The sequence below is a fragment of the Pleurodeles waltl genome, chromosome 3_1 (genome assembly GCF_031143425.1).
Source record: "Pleurodeles waltl isolate 20211129_DDA chromosome 3_1, aPleWal1.hap1.20221129, whole genome shotgun sequence".
Taxonomy (NCBI): Eukaryota; Metazoa; Chordata; class Amphibia; order Caudata; family Salamandridae; genus Pleurodeles; species Pleurodeles waltl.
In genome coordinates this window covers 1545489348-1545503451 of record NC_090440.1, presented here as the reverse complement: position 1 = coordinate 1545503451, position 14104 = coordinate 1545489348, and the positions used below count along the sequence as shown (strand labels likewise).

The 14104-nt window shown below is 39.9% G+C and overlaps 1 protein-coding gene across 3 annotated transcripts in view; it reads left to right on the top strand.

Moving 5' to 3' along the window:
• The window catches only part of PTPRU (protein tyrosine phosphatase receptor type U), a 765217-nt gene that overhangs the window by 593975 nt on the left and 157138 nt on the right, over positions 1-14104 (top strand). For all 3 annotated transcript variants that reach the window (XM_069225125.1, XM_069225127.1, XM_069225126.1), the window contains exon 16: positions 5433-5623. In XM_069225125.1, coding sequence (XP_069081226.1) covers positions 5433-5623 — 191 coding nt within the window. The remainder of the gene's footprint in view (positions 1-5432; positions 5624-14104) is intronic.

The following is a 14104-nucleotide window of genomic DNA, read 5'->3' as shown; positions in this document are numbered from 1 at the left end:
CTTGAAGTACAAGAATAATTAAATTATTCTGTTTATTATATTTGTGAAAGTGTAATATTGAGAATATAAAGTATTAGCAGTTTATCGTTGGCCTAAAGGCATGCAGCCAAAGTGCTGCACACAGAACTGAGCAGCCTAGATAAAAATGGATGTTAATCTCAGCCACTGATAATAACTCTGGACCACATTCCAGGCCATTGTGTTTTAGTTCATCTGTGTATTAGAGAGAGGGAGCATTCGTATGAAAATCTGGTTTTGGGCGGGTCTTTTATTGTTTGCCCCTACAGGGTTAAAACTGGTCCTGGATTGTTTACCATATCATTGGCCTCCATCTGCAATGATACAGACAAGCTAAAACGATAGAGTAGGAGGATTTCCGAGTTATTACAAGCAGCTGAGATTATTTCAACTATTCCACCCTTCACTTATTTCACTGTCCACACAGGACTGTGTCAACCTCGTAATTGTAACTGTACTGCCCAAGTATGATAGCCTCTTCACCCCCAATATCCTTCCCTGAGTTTTTTTACTCTGGCGGATGGGTCATATCTGGAGTCTAGGCGTGACCCCTGCCACTGTGTCCCGGATCTTCGGTCACTTTTGTGATTTTAGGCCCGATTTAATTCTTGGTGGTTGAGCCGTTTTTCACAAGGTCAACAGAATAAAATACTCTGTTGCACTGGCGGTGGTTCCGACAGCCAAATTTAGAAATGTCCATCGGGCCGACAGACATTTCTAGCATTCAAAGGTACTACTGTCAAGGCAGTTTCCTGTTGAATGCGATGGAACTTTGCCCTATGGCTCCGTCAAACATGACAAAGCTGAAAGGCATCGTTTTTAGCCTTTAAAAAAAAAAAAATCAAACACAAAAACCCAAGGTGGGTTTTTGTGTTTGAAAATTAAAAAGAAAAAGTGCCCCCTTGCTATGGGGGTCACTTCGAATGGGGCATTTTGTGCTTTTTACTGCACCTAGTTTGTCTGGCATTGACGGGCAGTAAAAATCAGCTACATGTCCTCCCTTCCTAATTGGGCAGATGGATATATAGCCAATTCCCCAACGGTTGGCTTAATGTACCACAGCAAAGTGTTCCTATATCTATAGAACCTTTTTCTAACCTCACATGCTGATAGTCCGTAGGAACTGATGTGGTAAAAACTAAAGTTTCTCAACTTTTATGAGTGAAAGCACATTGTCCCATGTAGGACTTGATTACCAGTTCGGCGACTCAGGGGGCTGGAAGTAAAGGCACTGGAATTGCAGATTGTTCATCCCTGCACCATCCAATTATGAGTTATTCCAATGGGAATGTGAAAAATACATGCAGACTCTCAGTTACCGGGGAAAAATACAGCTACAGACCCCTTTTCAATGTGGAACAATGGGCCCTTTCCACTCCCATTTACCACCTCTTGTAGAACCTCCGAATGATGAGACAAAGACTGCAAGGAAGGCTTTCATTTCTTGGGACCTCTCTGTCCCCTATGGCACCACTGACCACTCCATTCTGCTACATCCTCTTGAAAGTCTATCTATTGAAAGGGCTTCTTGAAATCGGTATATTCCTGTGTGGCAGACAGATTACTTTCTATTTGAAACACTTTTTCTCTCAGTTTCACTCCAGGGCATAGGGATTATTGCAAGGATTGATTTTGATTTACGTTTTCATCTTTATGTCTGTCCATTGGCTTATCTGCTGTATAATTTACATATGAAGACATATCATTATGCTGACAATATTCAATTTGTGTTTACATTACCTACTGTCATATTGGTCTGTACACCTGTATGACCTATCACCCACATCTCCTCCCACGCTTCAAGCTTCACCTCTGTATAACTTAATGACCATATCCCTTTGCTAAAGTTATTGCCTCACGTCTGTTTCACCAGATTTATTCTTTGTCATTCCAGGATCTTTTGCCATGTTGACCCATCTGTTTAAAATTCTATATCATATGCTGTATAGTGGATGTCTGTTTGTTTTCTTGATGCTATTAATCGCTTGCATAAGCGGTCTGAAAAAGAGCTTGCCCTGTATTGCTGCTCTGGCTCTTATGCTCATGACCAGTGGTGAATGGCATAGAATGAAAGCTGGGGAAGTTGGGAAACAGCCGCCCCACATTTTTAGACCCAAGTGAAGCTGTCCAATGTTAGTATATGACACTTTGTTAGGGCCTGAAGCTGGATTCATGCTCATGAAAAACCACAACGACATGCAGCCTGGTCCCTGTCCCACCAACAGCTACAAGGTGGTTCTTATTGGTACTGAGCATTTAGGCTTATATTGCTCATTCGATCTCATCCAAAGATTTAGTATCTTTTTTCTGTCATTGTACACTGCAATCCTTACCTCACGCTTTTCGTAAGTAGTTTTTGATGTGGTTTCCACTACTTTATGACCAATTTATGCTGATGTTGTGTGCCTCATCTTCAATAAAATGACATTTGTCCACAAACACTACCAACCTGGAAACACTTTCAAGACCTTATAAGAGCGGGTAGTATAATTGGCAGGGGTACTGGGCATCATAGATGTCTAGGGGCCATTCAGACCTCGTTAAACTAGGTAGGTTCTGTGGAGTATAGCAGGAGGTTGTGGCTTGGACATTGTTTATTACCTTGGTGTTTCAGTTTATATTGCAATATTAAATGGTATCACTAGAAGTGGTGATTATTTAGGATCAGCACGTGAAGAGCAGAGGTTCATTCAGAGTGCTATTTTATTGGTTTACATAGGCTTACCTATCCTTGGGTCACCTCATGGACATATGTTCCTCCATTACTGGCCAATCGCTGTCATCTGGGAAGTCTCTATAGCTCCTTATTGGCCATCTTCCTTCAGCCTTTGCAACGTGTGGTTTGTAACTTACACTTTCTGGCTTTCCATTTGCTGATTTTATTTGCTCTCCATGTTCAGTTCATCCCCACATGTTGCATAAACCATGTTAACGGTATTCTTCCACAAACTTGCTTCTGTTAACAAACCTTTAGAACTTGTTCTTATCTCGTCACATTTGCTGTGCATTCAAAGACTGTGGTCAGATGCCAGGCTCTGTCTTCCAAGGGCACTTGTTTACTTTTCTTTCTCTGACTTCAAAGTGAGACAATTTATGCAACAATCTGGCTGGACACTGGAGGTAGAAAAGAGGTTTTATTTTCTAGCACACAACATTTAAATGAACTGTGTAAGTATTTCAGAATATATCATAATTATGAATGCACAAATGAAGCACTATTTTTGTTATTTCTGAAGTGTGTTGGAAACAAAAACTTTAATATGATCAAAACGAATCATTAAACTAGGTGATGCATTAGCCACACATTTTCATCCGTACACTGTATAGTTTTATTAGTAAAACTGTATGTCTGTGCATATGTAATGGGCCTTTCAATTGAAAATGTGTTGTCTGTAATGGCAGTGTGCTATCACACTATGAATACTCACTCTATGCCACTCAACTCTGCACCAGTGCACGCTACTCTGCACCACTCCACTTTACGCCACTCCACGCCACTGCACTCTATGCCATTACACTCTATGCCAAGGCACTTTACTCTGTAACACTCCACTCTACGCCCTTGCACTCTGATAATCCATTGTACACCACTGTAATCTATTCCGTACCACTGTACTCTACACCACTTCAATCTACACATTACACTGTATGCCACTCTATGCAACTGCACTGTACCCTGCACCACTGCACTCTATGCCTCTTCACTCTACTCTGAAACAATCTACTCTACGCCACTGCACTCCACGCCACTTTCACGCTGCGCCACTCCACTCTGCCACTGCACTCCACATTCATGCAGTCTGTCACTACACTCTATGCCACTGCACTCTACATCACTGTACTCTACGCCACTGTAATCCTCTCTGCATCACTCTACTCTACTCTGCAGCACTGCACTTTTCCACTACTGAACTCCACCCCACTCTACTCTACTCTATGCCACTGCACCCTATGGCACTATACTCTACTCTGCACCACTCTATGCTACACCACTATATGCCACTCAACACTACTCTGGACTCTGTGCCACTGCATTCTCTGCCACTCAACTCTACGCCACTGTCCTCTGCATTACTCAACTATGCCACTCCACACCACTTTTTCCTGCACCACACCACTCTGCACCACTGCCCTGTACTATGCACCACTTTGATCTGCGCCACTACATTCTCCAACGCTACTGAATACAATGCCACTGCACTATATGCCACTATATTCTGCAACACTCTATGCCAATGCACTCTACACCAGTCCACTCTATGCCACTCCAGTGTATGCCACTCTAAACGACTCCACGCTGTGCCACTCCAATGCACAACACTCTCTGCCACCCCTCTTTACAACACTTTACTCTTATCCGTTCCACTCTACAACACTACATGTCACTCTCCTCTATCCCACTAACGTTTAGCCATGCTGAACTGCAGCCACAATGGTGAACCACATGGCTAAAACACATTGGCCAAGCCAATAACTCTTGCATAGGGGAGACCTGTTGGCTTTGCCAATGTTTGTTCTGTTTGCTAAAAAAACAATAGTGCATGAAGGCTGCCCTAGTTTATTAGGGCCAATTGTCAGCTACATGTACATCTTTTGACCAAGTCGTGGCATTCCCAAAAGTGGATTAGCAGAGGCCTTTGTGGGTCTTTTTCTGCCTGCATCCTATTCTATTACATGTTAGGTAAATATAGGTGTGACTCCTGTAGTACATTAACCATGAGCTATTTGGTAAAACCCATCCATTGTCAGAGTAGTGGGAGTATGCCAGTTTTTAAGGATGATGGCCAGCAGTTGCAGGCCAAAAGTCTGCAGATCCACCCACTCAATGTTTCCAGATATGGATTAGCTTGTAACTCTGCAGACCATATCTATGCACATTGGCAGAGTTGTGTGTGGGTACTTGTATTGAGGGTGGCGGAGGGGGTCTTTGCAGGTTTAGATAAGAAACTCTTTTTCAGGGTCATGCGTAGAATCAGCGGTGCAGATTGTCTTGAATGTGCTGTCAGGATATGTCCAGTTTATACCCAGAGACCATACTCCATAATTCAGATATATAGTTTCCATCTTCCGTTCTTTGGGACCCAAGTAGAAATGTTTATATGGTGGGCTGATTCAGAAGACTGAGAAGCAGAAAGGGTACGAGGTCAGAGGAAATGGTCAAAGTTTAATAGTTTAATTAGTCGTTTGAAATAAATTCACCTGTGTAGTGAGTAGCACAGTTTTTGAACATTTAACTGTGTGTTTAATGCTACCTCTAGTTCCAAGTAACCCATCTTACTTAGTTTACCAGGTATGATATGTCTTTCAATGCCATATGTATTTGTGTGAGGTTGATTTGTTTGAATTCATGTCAACAGAGTATGGTGGTTTCTTTGACTATAATTCTCTTATGGTGATTTTGTCTTACTCCAAAGGAGATCCACGCAGCAGTGTCGTCAATGAATCCAGCAGCCTTTTGGGTGGCTCACCTCGCCGACCATGTGGACGCAAGGGGTCCCCCTATCACACAGGCCAATTGCACCCTGCAGTCCGAGTGGCAGATCTGCTGCAGCACATCAACCAGATGAAGACAGCAGAGGGCTACGGCTTCAAGCAGGAGTATGAGGTAAGGCCTCCTGTGAGTGTCCTGTATTATGCAGGATTCACCAGTACAAAATTATGCATATAGTGCAGCTGGTAGAACGCACATATTCCAATAAATTAAACCTTCTAATTGTGATTTTGACTTCAAATAGGAAACATTGTACTTTCAGTAGGCTCCTGTCAAACTCCTTAAGTCTTAGCCTACTAGACAGCACAGCTGTGTGGTATGCGAAAGATATCTTGGGGAGATTCAGAAATTTGACATGAGAGAATGCATTCTGCCCATCGCTTGCCATTGGCTTTGTGGTTTGTAACTCATGTTTGCTTCCCATTTACTGGCTTTATTAGCTTTAGGCTGTTCAGGTTCACTTTGTTCACTGATGAGAAAGCCATGTTCACTGAATACTTCCACAACTCCTTTTCTGTCAACGGGCCCTTGGGCCCTTAAATCTTGATCTTATCTGGTCACGTTTGCTGGGCATTTAAAGATCAAGATCAAAGGTCAAGCTGTGTTTTCCTGGGAGTCTGGTTACTTTGCTTTATGCTGACTTCAAAGTGACAGCATTTTTAGGAAAAAGGAATGCAGTTCACTTTCTCCATGGAGCCTGCTTCTGCCGTTTTTTAATTCTCAAAGGATATCTTGTTCTTTCTTCATCTGCACAAACATTTGCACGTTTTTTGCAAAATTCTTCTGTTTGTCGTGAGTCCATTTAATTTGTGAAACTGCCTTTTTTCAGGAACAAAGTACAAAACCGCATTTCAGTTTCAGCATCAGCCTAACATGTGATGATCTTGGGCAATTTACACTGTTTATGGCTCATTCACTGTCAGATATAGAATAAGATATTTTCACAGGAAAGAGCCAGCCACATTATAACACAATTTACCAATGGTTGGTTTTCACTTTGATGTGTAAAGCATATGCTTTTTGATATCTGTGGCCACTTCTACTGGAGTGTTGGATACATTTAAAGACACTCTTTATGAAAGCTTTTTTATTTGTTTACCTACAAAATAATTTTGTATTCAGTCTGCAACTGTCTTTTTCAGAACACATACATTGCTGGATATGAACGATTTCTCCATGTCAGCTGCAGACAGTAGGGCCATGATATGAGTGGTGCAGCAGATGCAGTGGCATAAGTAATCAAAAGCACGGTTACCTTGCAGGCACTAGGGGCATGATTTGGATGGTGCAGTGGCACAGGGGCCAAAAGCTCTAGGGAACCCACTGAGCATCAATTAATGGTATATGTTGCTACTGAGCAAGCAGTCACAAGCGCAGTTAACTTGCAGGCACTAGGGGCCATGATTTGAATGGTGCAGCAGATGCAGTGGCACATAAGCCAAAAGGTCTAGGACACCCATTGAACACTGGTTATTTCTATATTTTACAACTAATCAATCAGTCACTGGTGCTTTTTGGTTCTTTTGTAACCATTGCACCCAAAGTAATACAGAGCCTAAAGCATCACTGTAATAAAAGCTGTAACCTATTGGACTTTTCTGTCTACCTACAACTTATGTTACATTCAGCACATTTCTATGGCACATTTTCACAGTTTTTGTATGGTCCTAAGATGCTAAAATGCTTCTGAATCTGGACACAGTAAGGGCAGTCTCCATTCTGTAACATTAGCATTTCAGCCGTTGTAAACACTATAGAAATACTTAGAAATTACCACATGGCATTCCATAACAAGCGTTGGCAAAGCCAATAGGCCTCACCTATGCGAGATCTATTGGTTTTGTCAGTGTGTTTTCGCTAAGTTATACAGCAGTGCTAGTTTCAGTGCAGCTTAACTGATTTTTTTTTTAAAAAGCACGATAACGCAGACAACGCTGGCTGTCATGCAGCTTTTTTACATTACTTTCAGCCATTTGCAACATGGCTAAATAAACATTAGCAAAGCCAATAAATCTCACATAGAAAAAAAAACCTATTTGCTTTGCCAATGCTTGTTTATATAAATGACTGAGCAGCTGCTCTTCTGTTTGTAATGGGTATTGGGTAGCCACACGTTTGCTCCATCCATCAAGGGAACAAATCACTTTTCAGATACAAAGCATTTATCCTTGAACCAGTAATATGAGAACACTGTCTCCTTTTCTCTAAGGGCACAAGCCCCAGGTGAGAGAACCTCCCCTTGCAATAATTTTTTCCCAACAATTGAAGTTTCTTTTTTCTTTACTAGTGCCCTCTCAATTTCTTTCCTGAAACAATACAAAAATTACATGTCATGAAGCTTTTGTATGGGTTTTGGTAAATAGTGTCTTTTTGTTTTATGTCATTTCATTTACTTTTTTGAGCACATCATAATTACCTGGTTGTCATACACCTACAGAGTTTCCAATTCTAGCAGCATTTCTACTGATGTACAGACAAAAGTCTTGTTTTTATCTGGCATTGAGCACATTTATTTATCCAAGTATTAAGCACTCACCATTTTGGCACAGTGGGTGAGGTACAGGGTGATTATTTGCCAAGGTTCACAGGAATTAGTCAAGCAGGTAACATCTGCTCCCATTGTCGACACCTGGTGATTCATTTTTATAGTTAAATCAATGTAGCATTTTCTAATTCTAATTTTCTTTTATTTCGTTTTAGGTTTGGTTTCATAATGTTTTAGGTTTGCTTTCAGATATCTAATTGAAAAGAAGTGGCCCTTTTTTGGCTGAGTAGTGTGTTTCGGTTTCACTTAATTTGGATTATGTAGATGACATTCTACATCAATTATTTCAAGAACATTATCTGAATTACTTTATTTAGTAAAAAGGTTTTAATTGCATTGATTTGATACTACATTTATTATAGTAATTACATGAAGATTTGGCATCATATGCAAATTGCACTTGAAATAGATGTAGTTCCAGCCTTAGTACAGAAAGTGGATTTAAAACCTGGTCCGGTGTTCTGTAGGCAGTCAGATTTGGTTTAGGATAGAATGCATTCAAATTGATATCACTTCTCAGTTTACTTTGAGACAAATAAAACATTTTCATGTTTGTGGTAGTAATCTGATAAAATGCAGTTAGCTAGGATTGCTGAACACAATCGATTTTTTTTCATACACATAGTAATTCATATATATTTTATTTTGGTTTTAGAAGAAAAAAAACTTTTCAATGTCATTTCCAAATCAGTAGTCTCACAATAATGACATTTATTGTGTGCATGTGACATTTGTGTTAGCTTCTCCTTTGTGCTTTAATAGACATATTTCCGTCAAATATATTTCATTTTTTTAATGTAAAACTCAAATTGTGCAAAGTTGCATTTAATGTGGAGATTGATTATACACTTCATCTTTTTGTGTCAGGGTGATAGTGCACTCTGATTAGTCACATTACATAATATACCTAAGGCATTATGATCTGTTTTTGTACATTGTTTATTAATTTTTTTTTTTTTCGTTTAAGTAACCAAAGTGCATCAAAAACCTTTTGTTTTTAACCTACTTTCCAGTACCCTTTAAGTTATAGTTTGTTTTAGAGGCATTTGCAGTGCTATCAGATTTTTTCTGAGTTTTAACAAGGATTTTTGAATATATTTTTCATCTAAGTTTATTTGAAGTAACAATGTTTGAGTCGGGTATCTTGATTTTTGGGTCCTGATTATTAAGTGCTGTTTAATAGCAAAGTTTGATATATATTTTTTTTTATTCTGATTTAATGATCCAAATACCCTAATGTTTGTAGTAGTATTCGGTTAATGTTTCATTTTCAATAGTTTCATTTCGTCCTCCATGAATGTCCACTGTGATTTTGCATATATTCAAATTTGTGTGTGGTTTCCAGTACATTCTTCTGAAATTCCATTTGTTGTATTTCCAAAGTAGATCATAAGTGTACTAAAGTTAAAGAAAACTAATGTTTGCATGTGTACTCATTATGTTTGTTTAGTGTATCACCCTGAGCAATCTTCCATTTTGATTTTACGTTCACATTGGATTGTGACTCTTTATCTGTATTACGATGCTATTACAATCTAATTAGCGACACATCAGACTTACTGCAGTTACCCATATGTCTTTTTGCTTGCTACGTGTTTTTCAGTCAAAGAATCCAAATATATTCCACTTTAGTAGATTAACTGAACCCATTGTCTAGTCGTTTATAATTCTGTTGTTGCAATTGATGCACAATTGATTTAGTTTTTCAGATTGGGGATGTATTTCGTTTTGTTTTTGTTATGCAATCGTTTCATTCTGATTTGTTTTGTTCATGATTTATTACTCAAAATTCATGTAGTTCACTTTCGTACATGTTTGGTACAGTAATCAGTCTTCTAAATTTATTTACTCTCATGTTTGTATTGCTGCAATGTTTAAAACTAATAATATTGGTGTTCTAATGAAGGTTTTTGTTAGTTTTGGGACTTTTAGAGTACCTAGTTCTTGAAATGATTTCAATATTTGAAAGTCGTAGACATGCAAACCAATTCTGGTTTCCAACCGAAAAGGCTGTTTACATTTATGTTTGTCAAAATGTCACATGTGCGTTCAAATAACTTCATTTTTTTGGTGCGCTGTTGGCCATCATGTTTGTTTTCAAGGGGATATAAATATTGTTTAATTGAGCAATTGCACACATTGGTTAATATTGTTTTTTTAATTATGAATTACTGCACAATTTGTATTTATAGTAGACATTTACATTCAGATAATTTTGATTTTCGAATTGGGTGTCGCATAGCACCAAAGTTTGATTAACCATGCTAATTGGATGTTCTCTTGTAGTTGTGTGATATTTGGATTCTAATTAGTTTGATTTTTGATTCACTATAATAAGGAAGGTTGTGTTAACCTGAATTATTTTGTTAATTTTTATAGATGAATTGCATTCATTTGGTTTCGCAAATGTGTTGAAATATGTTTTCTTGTTAGGAGAGTTTCTGGAGTCTAAATATGTAATGCTCTTTTTACTGTACTAACTACGTTCTATTTTTATTGCATCACCTGTGTTTCAATTATATTTTCCTTCTGTTATAATAGGAAACTGCATTTAATTAATTTCCCAGTCGAGTACTGCAATAGTCTTAAAGTTTGTAATAGATTCCAACTTGAATCTGAATTAATTTTGATTTCAGTTTTTGGACGTACATGCATTCTTTTGATTTTGTTTTAAAATACACAGCAATTACAGTTTCAGACTTTAGCACGCTAATACTAAGTGAATGTGAGTATGTTCCACGGTTGTGCCTTCTGTTTGGGTTTTCATTTAGTGGCCAGCACTGATTTATGTTTGTTATCGAAGCAGGACCTTGCTGTGCTTATATGTGATATTTAACAGTTAATTGAAAGAGTAAAATGTCTATTTTCTTAAAGCTTTTCTTTATGGGCTTCTGCAGTTGACATGTTAATAAGTGAGTTCTGGGACAGTGTTAAGCATTTTTGCGTATTGTGCATTTTCTGTATGTTAGTGGTTGGTTAGATAAGCACATTTGGTTTTCTTGAAAACTCTTCACCGTGAACGTTAGCCGTGGGCTTTTTTTAAATGAGATCCCAGTATGAGTTCAGATAATACTCCTCAATGTTCCATGCATCACTGCCCTCATTTGCTTGTTTTTTATTTTTTTACAGTACAAACTGGATTATAAATTACACTTATTTTCCATTTAGATAGAACTTGTATTTTACTTAGTGTGATAATTGACTTTGTTCTGAAGGCATCTTTTTATTTGTTTATATTATGTGGAATACTTTTTCTTACATTGGTAGGATAATAATATGCAATCTAATTACCTTAATTTCAGATGGTGTACCAAAGCCATCTTGATTTGTTTACAATTAAATTGAATTTTGATTCAGTTAAAACAGATGATTTGCCTTCCTAATACTATGGTTTCATGTTTAAATTCTTATGTCACTGTAGTTTCTTTCAATGCAGTTTGTTTAGATTTTGTTTAAGCTGTTATTCAAATGTGATTTAATTTGGCAGATTATAAGCAGGTGCATTTTCACATAACTTGTTTGGCAATTGTTTTTATTTAACTAAGTGGATTTAAATGCATTTTTGTTAGCTGTCCGTGTTGATACTGGCATTAGATTTGAGTATGATGCATGTAATTAAATTAATGTTCTTTACACAGTGCATTAAAAACAATTCTGTGCTGAAACATGTGAATGGGACTATTTTCTATAGAATTTGGAGCAGCTAAGCTAGAGTTTGTTTTCATCAGTAGGTTGCTTTGGCTTATTTTTATGTTGCTTGTGTAAATATGGATTAATTTCAGTTTGTATTTAAATGAATTGATGTTTGATGCATTAGTTGTGCAATACTACTGTCTACTACTATCTATTGCTAAAAGAGGGGAAACGGCCTTTACAGTGTGGTGTGAGCCAAGTGTGCCATTTCCACATAAGCGGAACAATGCTTGCCTTAATCATGAATCTGCCTGGAGTCTGCCTTAACCACCCAAAAGCGTGGCTAAGGCAAAGAGCAGACTGGATGGGCAGATCAGGAACAAGAAGGATTGGTAGAGGTGAGTGGGGCTGAGGCCGGGTTGGTGGGAGTAGTTTTTAGGGGTGGGGCGGTTTTAGGCCTCAGAGGTGGGGGAGGGGAAGGGGTGTTTTTTAAGGGCTGGGTCAGTTTTAGGGCTCACGGCGGTTGGGGTAGTTTTAATGGCAGGGGCTGGGTTTTAGGACGCAAGGCGGGGGTAAGAGGCAGTTTTAGGGCTCAGGGCAGAGGGCTGGGGTTGGGGTAGTTTTTAGTAGGGGGGCAGGGATTTAGGGCTCAGGGTAGGGGCTGTTTTATAGGCTCAGGCGGGTTGTATTGTAGGGCTGGGGTATCGGGTGTTAGAGCACAAGGCGGGGGGCTGTGTTGTGCAATTTACCAAGCATATTCCTTTACAAATCATGGTTTTAGAACCAAATTCATTGTAAAGGCATGCGTAGTGAAGATGCAATCATGGTTCAGACTGTGTTGTTTAGGGATGCGCGGTTCAGGAATGCGTGGTTGTATCATGCAACCCTAAAAGGGGAGCCTGCTCCAGTCAGCAACATTCGGGTCAGGCCAAAAACTCCCTTGGCTACAGGGTGTAATTGATTAATGAGCCCTTCCATTTCAGCAGAAAATATGGTACCTTTTTCCAGAGTAGGACTGAGACTGAAAATGTGCTGGGGCACATAAATAAAGTAGTCCCATTACTAAATCTGATAGAGACGTCTAGCCGCAGATTCCTTACGTAATACTCCCCACGCGCTAGCCTCGATCCAGAAACTTTTTCCCAAGTATGTCTGCGCATCAGGAGAGGGCATCGCACAACTCTGTATCTATGTCCTCCACCTGATGTGACATGAGCGGATTCCATATAACTCCTTCGCCAACATCAGTTCTTTTTATTCCGTGCTTGCAACGCGGATCTGATAAGGCAATTCTTCGGCCTACTTCGACATTTTTGTCATATTAAACAGTGTGCTTTTTAGGTCTTCAAGGTTTAATCCCTGCAGGTCCTTTGGACATCAAATGTTGGCAATGGACCCCCATTCCGTTTGCATATGGTGCCTGGGTGAGCACCATGACACCAACGAGTGCAACTCCTGTCAGCAACAATGGCAGAAAGCTCTATGAGAGCATTGAATGAAGCTTCTAGCTACACGGATGTCAGTCATCTCTGTCTTCCCATCGAATGACGTCTCCTTCTCGGACTGATGTCGGTTCACTGCACTGTTCAAGGAGTCGTTCCTGTGGACGCCATTCTCCATCGATGTCCAAAGATAAGTCTTGCACGTGGTTGAAGTCACATAAGTTGCTGACTTAAACACATATGACCTCCCCTCATTCCTTGGTTGAGGAGATGAGGTTGGAGTCTGCCCCTTTGCAAGGAGCCAGGGTGACTCTAGACCTGATTCATGAATATTATGCTTCACTTCACGCTTTCTTTGGTCAATCCCCTCCCTCTGGGTCTCAAGGATGTATGATGTGCCTTGACTATATCCACGCTAGCGGGTTCGCCCTCGGCTTCAGTTAGTGCTTTGGCGTCAATTGACAAATCGTGGCACCCGTGTTCAGCCCTTCGGGGTTTCCACCTTCGGCACTGGTATCTGGTCGTCCGACTCCCGCGACTCCACTAGTGGCGCCAATCGAAGTTGCATCCCTCTCTCCATCTGAAGTCGAAGTTGACGTCGGGGAATCACCTTGATGTTGGGGACGGTGCCAACCATGCCTGTCATCCCTGGCCTTATTCCAGAAGGATTCCCTCATGCGGTTCCTATTGAGGGACATGGTGGACAGGCAGTATAGGAGTTTGACCCTCACCACAGCTGGCTATGACAGTGGCTTGGATTCTTCTCCAGCCTCAGGCCTACTTTCACCCCATGGACTTGCTATGGAGGCGAGCTCCTCTTTTGCAGAGTTCCAAAAAAGGGTTGCAGAAGTGTTGGATTGGGCTCTTTCTTCAGTGGAATTAGCTTTAGATCCCCTAATTGATGTCATCCATCAGTCACACAGGGGTTGAACCAGTGCTTCTTTATAGCAAAGTGCTACATGATGTCTTGCTGGA